The sequence below is a fragment of the Mobula birostris genome, chromosome 6 (genome assembly GCF_030028105.1).
Source record: "Mobula birostris isolate sMobBir1 chromosome 6, sMobBir1.hap1, whole genome shotgun sequence".
Classification (NCBI taxonomy): Eukaryota; Metazoa; Chordata; class Chondrichthyes; order Myliobatiformes; family Myliobatidae; genus Mobula; species Mobula birostris.
In genome coordinates this window covers 151,857,894-151,871,683 of record NC_092375.1, presented here as the reverse complement: position 1 = coordinate 151,871,683, position 13,790 = coordinate 151,857,894, and the positions used below count along the sequence as shown (strand labels likewise).

Sequence of the window (13,790 nt, the reverse complement as noted above, 5' to 3'; positions counted from 1 at the left end):
ACTCAAACTAATCAGGATTTACTACAAAGACAGTTTGGCCCATTGCATTTTTCCAGCTCTCTGCTTACACTATCCCATTCCGTTAGTTATATATATCATATATCCAAGTTCAGGAATTATTCAAATAGATTTTCAAATTTTATAGTATTTTTTATGGCCTGCCACAAAATAATAAATTTCCCAACATTTGCCAGTGATAAATCTGATTCTGATTGAGGATTGAGAAGACCAAATGTTATAACATTGATTGTGAGAGGTCAATATTGCTGATCGTAAACACAAAATAATCTGCAGATGCTGGGGTCAAAGCAACACTCACAACACACTGGAGGAACTCAGCAGGTCGGGCAGCATCTGTGGAAAAGATCAGTCGACGTTTCTGGCCGGAACCCTTCATCAGAACATTGCTGATACCTTCAGAAGATCCTGTAGCCCAGATCAAGTTTAGCTGTCAGTTCAAATGAGAACTGCTAGCCACACAGAGTCTGTGTTTCAGCTCATTTTGAACTACCAGGCACGTAGTATATTCAAGTCAGTGTATCTGACCTCCCACTCCTTCACTAGACCCTCTCTTGACTCTATCAGCAGAATGCTAATAGGGTGACCAGAAGGGCCTAATTTGCTTCACAACATTTATTTCAAAGAGGTAGTCAAGATGTAGGGAAAGCAGATTGTTTATTTATTACACTTCATTTTAAAGATTTTAATTATAATTTTGGTAAAGGTGACGTCCATCATGAAGGACCCCCATCACCCAGGTCATGCCTTGTTCTCATTGCTACCATCAGGAAGGAGGTACAGAAGCGCGAAGGCACACACTCAACAGTTCAGGAACAGCTTCTTCCCCTCTGACATCCGATTTCTGAATGGACATTGAATCCATGAACACTACCTCACTACCTTTTTATTTCTTTTTTTTGGACTACTTATTTAACTGAACTATTTAATATTTATAAGCGGTGTTGAGCTGAATCATCTGCAGCTCAACATTAGTAAGATAAAGGAGATGGTGCTGGACTTTAGGAAGACCAAGCCTGTACTACTCCCTGTTACTATTGATGGTGAGGACGTGAATGTGGTGAGGACCTACAAGTACACTGTACTTGGGATTGCACCTGGATGACAGAGTTGAGTGGAACACCAACACGGGGTGTATGTATAAGAAGAGCCAGAGTCGCCTCTACTTCCTGAGGAGACTGAGATCCTTTGGAGTTGTGACAAAAGAGGGTTACAAAAGTACACATAGACTAAGATGTTAACGGTCCTGTGCTATCACCAGTGGGATCATCAGTTGATCTGCCACCTGTCTTCAGGAGAGAGATAAGTAAGACAATGGAGCAGCATTTGGAAATGTTAATGAAGAGACGAGAGAGATTAGCGGAAAGAGACACCGGTCTGAGTATTGTCAAGACTGGTTGCTTTGAACCTGTACTGTTTGAAGTCTGATGGACAGGTGATACCCCAACAGGGGGATAAAAAGGGACAGGTTCGCTAAGGCAACAGACACCAGGCAACACGACACCACGAGGTAACGAGACCCTGGAAGCGGTGTGCCCCCACAAGTGGGTGGGAGTTTTGGAGGTCTGGTCGCGGGACCAGCCATAGATGCACAGGGTGGAAAGATACGGTCGGGCGGGACCTGGTGTGTGTGTCTGCCCTTGCCTGGGTGCCGGGTTCACCGCAGAAGAATGATCGTATCTGGAACGGAGGGGTCACAGTCAGTGACCTCAGAAGACGTTACAAAGGGCTCGCCCAAAAGCTAACTGCGAGGAATATCGAAGGTCTGTGTGGAATTCAATTTGCATATTCATTCTCTCTCTCTCTCCCCAATGGCACGACGGCGATTACTGCGAACTGAACTAAACTGAACTCTGTCACTTGTGATTGATCATTTTACCCCTAGACTGCGATAAAGCTTGATTGATCCTATTATCCTAGTTCTGTGTACATGTGTGTTTTATCATCGCTAACCTGTTGCATTTATATCCTTACTATTGGAGTACTGTATTGCTTATTTCTTTAATAAAACTTTCTTAGTTCCAGTAATCCAGATTCCAACTAAGTGGTCCATTTCTGCTGGCTTGGCAACCCAGTTACGGGGTATGTAACATAAGTGGGGTTCTCGTCCGCGATTTTGAACACTAAATTTGGGACGGGGTAAATTGATTTGGTTAAAATTCCCAAAAGAAAGAAAAGGCAATCAGCAGAAATGGATATTGTGGAATTTCTAAAGGCGCCGACCTTGGAGGCATTAGAGGATGCTAGGTACGCGGAATTGGCAGCTGTGGCCAAACAGTTGAATCTTGTTAAGGGGAAGTCGACTATGAGGAGAGAGGAGATACACAGAGCTATCATAGAGCATTATGTGTCTAAAGGTGTGTTTCCCCAAGGGGCACTGGAGATGATGTCTATTGGAAAAACCTGGTGAAGATGCAGTACAGGTGCAGGTTGAAAAATTGAGACTCGAGCACGAGTTCCGGGTACGGCAGCTAGAACACAAAGAGAAACAGTTAGAACGAGAGGAGAGAGAGAGACAGTTAGAACGGCAAGAGAGAGAGAGGCAGTTGGAGTGAAAAGAGAAACAGAGGGAAAGGGAATTCAAGCTGGAGAGGTTAAAGATGAGGGCAGAGCAGGGGCCCATGCCGAACCAAGGTGGAGGGTTCAGGGCGACCCAGGAGGTTAGGCTGGTTCCCCCATTTGACAATACCGATGTGGATCGATACTTTCTCCACTTCGAAAAAGTTGCTGCAAGTCAGGACTGGCCGAGGGATAAGTGGGCTGTTTTGCTTCAGAGTGTACTTAAAGGAAAAGCCCAACAAGCTTACTCGGCTTTGTCCGCGGAAGATGCCCAGAGGTATGAGGTGGTGAAAGAGGCCATCCTCAGGGTTTATGAGTTGGTCCCGGAGGCATACCGGCAGAGGTTCCGGAATGCGAGGAAGCAGTGGGACCGCACATACTTAGAGTTTGCCCGTGAGATGCAGACATATTGTGAGCGTTGGTGCACCTCGAAGGGGGTAAATGGGGAATATGACAGACTGCTACAGCTGATCCTGATTGAGCAGTTTAAAGGTTGTGTCCCTGACGGTATGAGACCCTACCTAGATGAGAAAGAGGCAGACACTTTAGCCGCAACTGCTAAGTTAGCGGATGAGTACGCGTTGACACATAAAACGAAGTTTGCCCCGAGTAAAGGCTACCAGAAAGGTAGTCAGGACGGCGGGGAGAGTCCGCCAGAAAAGTCAGAAAGTAAGCTGGGGACTAGTGAGAAGGATAAGGTAGACCGGGAGCAGTTTGGTAGGAAGTCTCCTGGGGTCGTATGTTATAATTGTGGGAAAGCCGGACACTTTGCGTCCAGGTGCTTTGCCCCAAAGAAGGAGACGGGAAAAGGAAAAACGGCGATTCCGACTGGCTGTATTGAGCTGGTAAGCCAACCGCTAGGAGAGACGAGGTCTGCCAAAGTTCAGGAAGGGCGCGAGAGGTTTATCTCGGCCGGAGTGGTGTTGGTGAAGGAGGGGTTAAACCCAGTTCCAGTATGGATCTGGAGAGACACGGGAGCGTGTCAGTCATTGATATTAAAGGGTGTGTTAGACTTTACTTCAGAGACCGGGACTGGGAAAGTCAGGGTCGTAAAAGGCATTGGGAAAGGGACTGAGGCAGTACCCTTGCACCAGATACACCTAAAAAGCGACTTGGTCTCTGGACTGGTCACGATTGGGGTGAGGCCTGAACTACCGATGAAAGGTGTGGAAGTCTTACTCGGTAATGACCTCGCCGGCAGAAATGTGTTCTCAGCAGTAAAACTGACAGGCCAGCCTGCCAGCATTGAGGCCCTGCCCATGGACTCACAGGTTCATCCCGTTTGCGCAGCGACTCGGCGTGTGTCCAGAAAGACTGCCGAAGTAAATTTAGCTGAGACGTTTCTACCAGCCTTGTACCAGGGGGAGGTAGAAAGTGAAAAGAAGGAGTGTAGTGAAACAGGAGGAAGTGAGGGAGCTGAGGCAGACTTAGCATTAGCCAGGAAGGAATTTGTACAGGCGCAGGAGCGAGACGAGGAGCTGATGGTCTCGGCGGAGACAGCTCTCTCTGAAGCAGCATTAAAAAGGGAGCCAGTAGGCTATTGTGTGGAGGAGGGAGTGCTAAGGAAGAAAGGGAGACCAAGTACCGCAGATGAGGAATGGGGGATGGTGCCAAAAATTTATGGGGATGAGATTCTTAACCTGGCCCACAAGGTACCCCTCAGTGGACATTTCGGGGGGAGAGAAACAGTCGGCGGAATCATGAAAGAGTTTTACTGGCTGCACAGGAGGAAGGATGTTATTGACTATTGCAGACGTGAGTTAACACAGTTAGAGGCTATTAACATGTTAAAAGCTCACCACGATCAGAAAACAGATCTAGCTGAGGATATCATGAAAATTAATGAGGCTAGGGTGCCATCGGATAAGGGGAGGACCCATTTTGAAAAGATAAGTATGGTGCCAACCAGATGGGAGATGTCTATCATGTTGACCAACTTTGCTGATGAGTTCTCTCCCTTAATCCCCGAACAACGCGACCCACTAAGGGAGCTAATTAAACGGCACGGACACATAGGTCCAGACGTCCTGAGGTGATGCAAAGAGCTGGGACATGGGGCTGTTGTCACATCAGGTCACCCTAGTGATCAACACCCCTATAGAATGATTAATTCAGTGACAAACGGGCTAAAGAACACTACATTGGCGATGTAGTAGTCTGGAGTGACATGTGGGAAAAACACATTGTGGCACTATTTAAACAGCTGTCTGAAGCCAGCCTGACAGTGAACCTCGCAAAAAGTGAGTTCGGCTGCGCGAAGGTCACTTATATGGGATTTGTGGTAAGACAGGGGCAGCTGGCTCTGATGCAAGCTAAGGCGCGGGCTATCACTGAAGTCGCCACCCCGACAGACAAGAGAGCCCTGAGAAGGTTCTTGGAGATGGTGGGGTACTATCGGAAGTTTTGCAGAGAAAAAAAACAACTTTGCAGATAGTACCCACCCTCTTACTAAGCCCTTGCCAAAGAATGCTAAACTGGTATGGGACGACCCTTGTTATCTGTGTCCGGGGCGGAAACCACTGAGAAGTTACACTGATCACAATTCATTAGTGTTTTCGGCCACTATGAAGTTTGCTAAGTTGGAGCCTGGTTTTAGAGGATTATTAAAATAACACATATAAAAGGAACAGAAAATGTGATTGTGACTGTCTGCCAAGGTGTTGACAACTTAAAATTCTCTGTATTAGCCAAATAGCTGATGAAGATGTATATTTGTGTGTATCTAATAATGTATTCATGCTTATAATTTTTACCCCAGTAAAAATCCTTAAAGGGGAGGGATGTGACAAAAGAGGGTTACAAAAGTATACATAGACTAAGATGTTAACTGTCCTGTGCTATCACCAGTGGGATCATCAGTTGATCTGCCACCTGTCTTCAGGAGAGAGATAAGTAAGACAATGGAGCAGCATTTGGAAATGTTAATGAAGAGACGAGAGAGATTAGCGGAAAGAGACACCAGTCTGAGTATTGTCAAGACTGGTTGCTTTGAACCTGAGCTGTTTGAAGTCTGATGGACAGGCGATACCCCAACAGGGGAATAAAAAGGGACAGGTTCGCTAAGGCAACAGACACCATGCAACACGACACCACGAGGTAACGAGACCCTGGAAGCGGTATGCCCCCACAAGTGGGTGAAAGTTTTGGAGGTCTGGTCGCGGGACCAGCCATAGATGCACAGCGTGGAAAGATACAGTCGGGCGGGAACCTGGTGTGTGTATCCGCCCTTGCCTGGGTGCTGGGTTCACCGCAGAAGAACGATCGTATCTGGAACGGAGGGGTCACAGTCGGTGACCTCAGAAGATGTTATAAAGGGCTCGCCCGAAAGCTAACTGCGAGGAATATCGAAGGTCTGGGTGGAATTCGATTTGCATATTCATTCTCTCTCCCTCTCCCCAACGGCACGACGGCGATTACTGCGAACTGAACTAAATTGAACTCTGTCACTTGTGATTGATCATTTTACCCCTAGACTGCGATAGAGCTTGATTGATCCTATTATCCTAGTTCTGTGTACATGTGTGTTTATTCATTGCTAACCTGTTGTATTTATATCCTTACTATTAGAGTACTGTATTGCTTATTTCTTTAATAAAACTTTCTTAGTTCCAGTAATCCAGACTCCAACTAAGTGGTCCATTTCTGCTGGTTTGGCAACCCAGTTACGGGGTACGTAACAGAGTATGCAGGCTTCTCCTTCACATGCTCTACTAGTCTGTTGTCGCCAGTACAATTTTTTCTGAGCTGGTGTGCTGGGGCAATGGCATCAACACGAGGGATGCCAACAGGCTCATTAAACTGATCAGAAAGACTGGTTTTGTTATAGGAGTCAAACTGGACACACTGGAGGCAGTGGTAGAACAAAGGACCCTATGGAAAATCTTGGACAATGTTTCTCACCCTTTGCATGCCACCTTGGCTGAATAGAGGAGCACTTTCAATAATAGACTAAGACAACTGTGCTGCTCCAAAGAGTGCTATATGAGGTCGTTCTTGCCCTTGGCCATTAGACTCTATAAATAGAGTCAACTCATAGCCAGGGAAGTGACGACCCTCTTCTGTTAGACTGTTTTTAACCTTTGCATATCACAGCTCTGCTTAAGCTCTGTTTTCCATGCCCTATACAATACTACCATCATTTCTTACCTGGACAGTGTGAATGTGCATCCATTCCTGTATAATATTGCAGTAATTCTTGCAATATCGTCATATCAGCATGAACTTGGAAATCTTGTAAGCTTAGACTTGTAAATCTTGTACATCTTATTTTTAAGGTAACTTTTTTATTCTTTCTTACATCTATTCTAATATTAATATATCTGTGTTCTTGGAATGCTACTGTGACACTGTAATTTGCTTTGGGATCAATAAGGTGCAACCAGATGATCACTGAATATCATTTTTTTATTGTTAAGGTGCACTTAAGTATTCACTTTGGTCATGCTAAAATAGCTGCCTGTGCCTTTAAGAGGGATGTCATTGTGCACTCGTGGAGTAGGAAGAAGAATTGCCATATTCTAGAGAGAATAACATTCCAGTGCTTTTCCTAGGTTTGGTGAGGAAAGATTTTTGCAAGTAATTTGATCAGCGCTGGAACAGTGTGGTTGTGCGAATTTCCTTATCGACCTACTGGCGTGAGCAAGGAGAACACATTTCAGGGTCTAGCCTATATGTGTTTGCAAGTTAATCACGTGTGTGCCAAAGTGAGTATATCTCTTAGTTGAGATGAGACGTATTTATTTATATTTTTGATATTATGTATAAGGTACAGGGCTGGTGGGATTCAAATGTTGTTTGTATTTTTTTTTAAGAATGGCAACTACCATATTGGTTTTGTATATTTTGTTTTTTAGTTATTTTCATACTGCATAAGTAACAAGGGTGTAGTCTGAAATTAAGCTCAGATTGTAACAGCGGGAACTGTTTTTTGTAATTCATTTCATCGTTTTTATTTTGTTACCCTCTTTCTGCATTAAAACATCTAAAACAGAAAAAAGGATTAAAGACCCAAAGAAATATTTGTTGTCCTGCATGTGTATTCTTCCCCAGGTTACAAAAAACAAAGTATATATCTATATAACATAACATTCTCAATTGGGTTTGAAAGGTTAAATGTGAAACAAATATTCAGTTTGGGTAAGAACTAGATGGGTCTCAGATCAAATTGTAGTGGTTTTTATTCTGTACTTCTGAGCAAATTTGCCCTCCCAGATTTATTTATCGATATACACACACACACACACACACACACAGCTGAAGTCAGCTTAGCCAAACACATTTAAACTCAGTTTTTCACAATTCCTGACATTTAATCCTAGAAAACATTCCCTGCTTAGGTCAGTTAGGATCACTGTTTTAAGAATGTGAAATGTCAGAATAATAGTAGAGAGGATGATTTATTTCAGCTTTTATTTCTTTCATCACTTTCCCTGTGGGTCAGAAGTTTACATACACTTTGTTAGTATTTGAAGCATTGCCTTTAAATTGTTTAACTTGGGTCAAACATTTTGGGTTGCCTTCCACAAGCTTCTCACAGGAACTTTGTTCCATTCCTCCAGACAGAACTGGTGTAACTGAGTCAGGTTTGTAGGCCTCCTTGCTCGCACACGCTTTTTCAGTTCTGCCCACAAATTTTCTATCAGATTGAGGTCAGGACTTTGTGATGGCCACTCCAATACCTTGACTTTGTTGGCCTTAAGCAATTTTGCCACAACTTTGGAGGCATGCTTGGGCTCATTGTCCATTTGGAAGACCCATTTGTGATGGAGCTTTAACTTCCTGGCTGATGTCTTGAGATGTTGCTTCAATATATCCACATAATTTTCCTTCCTCATGATGCCATCTATTTTGTGAAGTGCACCAGTCCCTCCTGCAACAAAGCACCCCCACAACATGATGCTGCCACCCCCATGCTTCACGGTTGGAATGCTGTTCTTCGGCTTGCAAGCCTCACCCTTTTTCCTCCAACATAATGATGGTCATTATGGCCAAACAGTTCAATTTTTGTTTCATCAGACCAGAGGACGTTTCTCCAAAAAGTAAGATCTTTGTCCCCATGTGCACTTGCGAACTGCAGTCTGGCTTTTTTATGGCGGTTTTGGAGCAGTGGCTTCTTCCTTGCTGAGCAGCCTTTCAGGTTATGTCGATATAGGACTCATTTTACTGTGGATATAGATACTTGTCTACCTGTTTCCTCCAGCATCTTCACAAGGTCCTTTGCTGTTGTTCTGGGATTGTTTTGCACTTTTCACGCCAAAGTACGTTCGTCCCTAGGAGACAGAATACGTCTCCTTTCTGAACAGTATGATGACTGCGTGGTCCCATGGTTTTTATACTTGCATACTATTGTTTGTACAGATGAACGTGGTACCTTTAGGCATTTGGAAATTGCTCCCAAGGATGAACCAGACTGGACATCATTTTTTGACCTCAATCCGATTGAAAATTTGTGGGCAGAACTGAAAAAGCATGTGCGAGCAAGGAGGCCAACAAACCTGACTCAGTTCCACCAGTTCTGTCTGGAGGAATGGAACAAAATTCCTGTGAGAAGCTTGTGGAAGGCTACCCAAAATGTTTGACCCAAGTTAAACAATTTAAAGGCAATGCTGCCAAATACTAACAAAGTGTATGTAAACTTCTGACCCACTGGGAAAGTGATGAAAGAAATAAAAGCTGAAATAAATCATTCTCTCTACTATTATTCTGACATTTCACATTCTTAAAATAAAGTAAGGATCCTAACAGACCTAAGACAGGGAATTTTTTTCTAAGATTAAATGTCAGGAATTGTGAAAAACTGAGTTTAAATGTATTTGGCTAAGGTGTATGTAACTTTCTGACTTCAACTCTGTGTGTGTGTGTGTGTGTGTGTGTGTGTATATATGTATGTGTGTGTATATATATATATATATATATATTATAATAGTAAGATTATGCTTTTTGATCATTGCTATTAAGATTTCAAATCCAGTTGTGTTGTGCTGCAAACTTTTACATTTCTGAACAGGAGATCAGTAGAGGTGCTACATGCTATATTCACCATTTCATCTGACCACTCAGTACTCGAATGCTGTAGTTATTTTACCCAGTACTTAGAATTTTCTATTAGTGTTTTGGCCCTTTTCATCTAATATATAGAATAGGAGATATGCTACTTCTCTTACCTGTAGTTATCCTAATATTGGCCTTTGTCGACCATTCTTCAGCTGAGAGTAAGGTAGACATCCTATTCTTACATAAGCATCTTATTGCTGTCCACTTACAGCAGGTTACAGGCACTTTTTAGTGAAATTATCAGGAAATGATTTAAGTCTAATAACCCCCACCCCTCAATAGCATGAAACAAGTTGGAATACAAGTACTCCTCTCCAGACATTACACTCTGGGGAATGAATAGAATTCACTGTCAAGACAGGGCAATGCACATCTAATTCTTACCTCCCTTTTATTGCTAGAGAATCAATTTCCAGCCACTGCCTTCAATTTAGAGTTAAATAAAAATAGAGCTCTTTAGCGTTCAAGAAAGTTTAAAAAAAGTAATTTAAAAGAATATTAACAATCTTGTGATGACAGCATAGCAGTTACTTCACAAAGAATTTTAACAGGTGAATAACTTGAAAATTGTTCCTACAGTGAATGCATCTGCACAACCAGCAGGCAAGGGTCCCAATTGTAAAACTGCATTCATAAATTGTCTCCACTCTTTCTGCTATGACATCCAAGACTGTTGTCATAGAAATCACAAGATTAAAATCAGAGCATCAACAATAAAGTTAATGTACTCTGTACATTCACACAGATTTTGGGAACAAAATTAACAAAATGCAACTGTTCAATTTTGAATAGAGCTCATGTGTAACACAACTTAGTAACATAACATTTTGGTCAATTCCTTGTGTAGACTTGATCAAAGTACCTTATGTTTCTCTTACCATCTTCTGGTGGATGCATATATGCTTTGTCTTTTAGTACTTCATAGTCAAATGTGAGCAGGTCAATGGGAATGGTATATTTTCTGGCATAGTTCTGCTGTCCGCCTGTCAAAAAAGCTTGAGTGAAGAAAAAACCTGACAACCAGAAGACAGGAGGAGGTCCAACTTCAAACCAGTCCTGGTATATAGAGCATAAAAAACAAAATAATCAAAAGGAGAACATATATTTCAGCAATTTCAATAATGTAGTAATTGAATTTGTGCTTTCACTCAAGTGCATCCAATATAGTTGTTATTTTTAATCTACCAATGAGACAGTCCCCAAGTCTGGATCCCTCACAAAGACAGATAACTACCGCGGTATCAGTTTGGCCTGCATCTCAGCAAAGTTATACAATCGGATGATCTTGAACAGGATTCGCACCGCCGTTGACCCTAAGCTAAGATTCAATCAGAATGGTTTTCGGCAGAAGCGCACAACAGTAATGCAAATACCTGCTCCCTGTAGGGTCATCAAGGAAGTCAAGAAGAACAACCTACCAGCCGTGCTTACTTGATATCGATTTTCGCAAAGCTTTTGACTCCATTCACTGAGGTAAAATGCTGAAGATCCTGAAAGCTTACGGAGTGCCAGACCATCTACTGAGAGCAATAGAGTCCAGCAATACCAAAACCATGGTGAAAATTGTATCACCAGATGGAGAAACAGCAGTATTCGAGCTCCTAGCTGGTGTGCTGCAAGGAGACACTCTGGCACCCTACATCTTTATAATCGTCCTTGATTACGCTCTACGTCAAGCTACCAAAGATCATGACAAGCTCGGTTTTACCATAAAACCAGGGTGAACCGAAAGGGTCAGACCAGTTACACTCACAGATCTTGATTTTGCAGATGACATACTCCTGCTCTCTGACCAGGTGGAGGAAGCACAGCAGCTACTGACAAAAGTGGAAATAGAATGCAATAAAGTTGGACTTCACCTAAACGCTAAAAAGACAGAGTATATGGTGTTTAACTGTGACGAAGGTACTCTCAAGACCGTAGGGAATGATACCATTAAGAAAGTCTTTGACTACAAGTACCTCGGGTCAAGAATGATGAGTTCGGAAAAGGACATAAAGATACAGAAGGCGCTGGCATGGAGGGCTATGAACGACATGAAGGAAATCTGGAAGTCAAACCTGACCAGAGGGCTTAAAAAGAGGATTTTCATAGCAGTCATAGAGTCCATTCTCACGTACAGATGCGAGACGTGGACACTCACCAAGAGGATGCAAAAGTGTCTGGATGGTTGCTATACACGAATGCTCCGGATGGCTCTTGACGTGAGTTGGCAACAGCACATGACGAACGTCGAGCTCTATAACAACCTACCGATGCTCACCACTAAAATCGAGGCAAGAAGGCTGCAACTAGCGGGGCACTGACTGCGCCACCCCGAGTTACCTGCCAGCCTAGACATCATATGGGAGCCCAAGCACAGGAGAATGAACCCTGGGCACCCTCCCAAGACTATGGTCAACACGCTCCTAGAAGACAGCAGCGCGGCTAATGTAGATGAACTGAGCACACTGATGAGGGAGAGGGAGAAGTGGAGAATTCGTCATCGTGCCCGACGCCGGCCCCCTAGGCCTGAGTCGACGTAGTATTAGTAGTAGTAATGAGACATAGAATGTATCTACAATCATTCTACTGTTTAGCTGCCCAAAGTAATTGGGCTGTGTCATTAAAGTGATTCCCTGTCCCCAGGAAGCAAGTCCACATCTTGTGTTTGGAAAATGTGTAAACAGCAACAGGAAACCAATAAACAAATGGAAGGGTTTTAAAACAAAAGGAGCCAAAAGAATTGACAGTCTTGTTTCTTGGCTCTGACACCTTCAGGAACAGAGGGCTCCAAACAAACAGCCTATCATTTAGAATTAGAATTGAATTCAATATCACTGATTTAAATGGCATTAAATTTCTTGTTTTGCAGCAGCGGTACAATGAAAAGACATCAAATTACTGTAAATTACATAAATAAACAGCACAAGAAACGAATTAAGGGAAATCAGGTTTATGGGTTTGGTAAGCGAGGACAGAAGAGACTCACAAACATCCTCCTGCAGGATGTGGAAAAGCAGGGACACCTCCAGTGTCCCCAAGGACTACACCTACGAGAAGCGCATCCAGTTACAGCTTCTAACCCTCCACGTTAAGGAGTTGGAACCAGAACTGGATGAAATCCGGATCATTCAGGAGGCCAAGAGGGTGATAGATAGGACATATAGAGAGGTAGTTACACCCAAGGTGCAGGACACAGGATGACAATCAGGAAGGGGAAAGGGGTTAAACAGCCAATGCAGAATACCCTTGTGGGCATCCACCTCAACTACAGATATACCATTTTGGATTCTGATAGGGGAGGGGATGACCAGACAGAGGAAAGTCACAGCAGTCAGATCTCAGAAGGGAAGGGGGAGAAGAGGTGAGCTGTGCTGATAGGGGATTTATTAGTTAGGGTAACAGAAAGAGGGTTCTTTGGATGAGAATGAGATTGTCGGATGGAAAGCCTCCCGGGTGCCAGGGTCCAGGACATCTCAGATCAAGCCCTCAGCATTCTTAAATGGGAGCATGAGCAGGCAGAAGTATCAATGACATAGGAAAGAAGAATGATGAGGTTCTGCAAAGTGAGTTCAGGAAGTTAGGCACTGAGGCAGGATCTTCAAGGTTCTGATCTCAGGATTGCTACCTGTGCCGTGCTTCCAGTACAGATAGACAAGAGGTTGTGGAGTCAGATGTTGTTAAGACCTCAGACGAAGTCAGGAATCAAAAGGCTGAGCCTGGTGCTTCTGAGCTGTGTGTATTCCAGTGCAAGTAGTATTGTAGGAAATGCAGAAGAGGTCGGCATGGATCAACACATGGAATTATGTTATTATAGCCATTCATGAGACTTGGTTACAGGAGGGACAGGACTCAATATTCCAGGTTTCCATTTTCTTAAGAAGTGACAGAGTGGGAGAAATTAAAAGGAGGGGGTGACGTTACTAGTCAGGGAAAATGTCATAGCAGCACTCCGTCAGGACAGACTGGAGAACTCTTCTAGTGAGGTGTTATGGATGGAACTGAGGAATAAAACAGGTATGACCATGTTAATGGGGCTATATTATAGACCATTCAGCGGTCCACGGGATTTAGAGGAACAAAATTATAGGGATTGCAGACTGTTGCAAGGAACACAAGATTATTATAGCAGTTGATTTCAACTTCCCACATAATAACTGGGATTCCCATACTGATAG

The 13,790-nt window shown here is 43.4% G+C and overlaps 1 protein-coding gene across 2 annotated transcripts in view; it reads right to left on the bottom strand.

Annotated features, from left to right (window-relative positions):
* Window positions 1-13,790, bottom strand: part of dnah7 (dynein, axonemal, heavy chain 7) — a 309,070-nt gene that overhangs the window by 17,687 nt on the left and 277,593 nt on the right. For both annotated transcript variants that reach the window (XM_072261643.1, XM_072261644.1), the window contains one exon: window positions 10,509-10,686. In XM_072261643.1, the coding sequence (XP_072117744.1) occupies window positions 10,509-10,686 (178 nt within the window). The remainder of the gene's footprint in view (window positions 1-10,508; window positions 10,687-13,790) is intronic.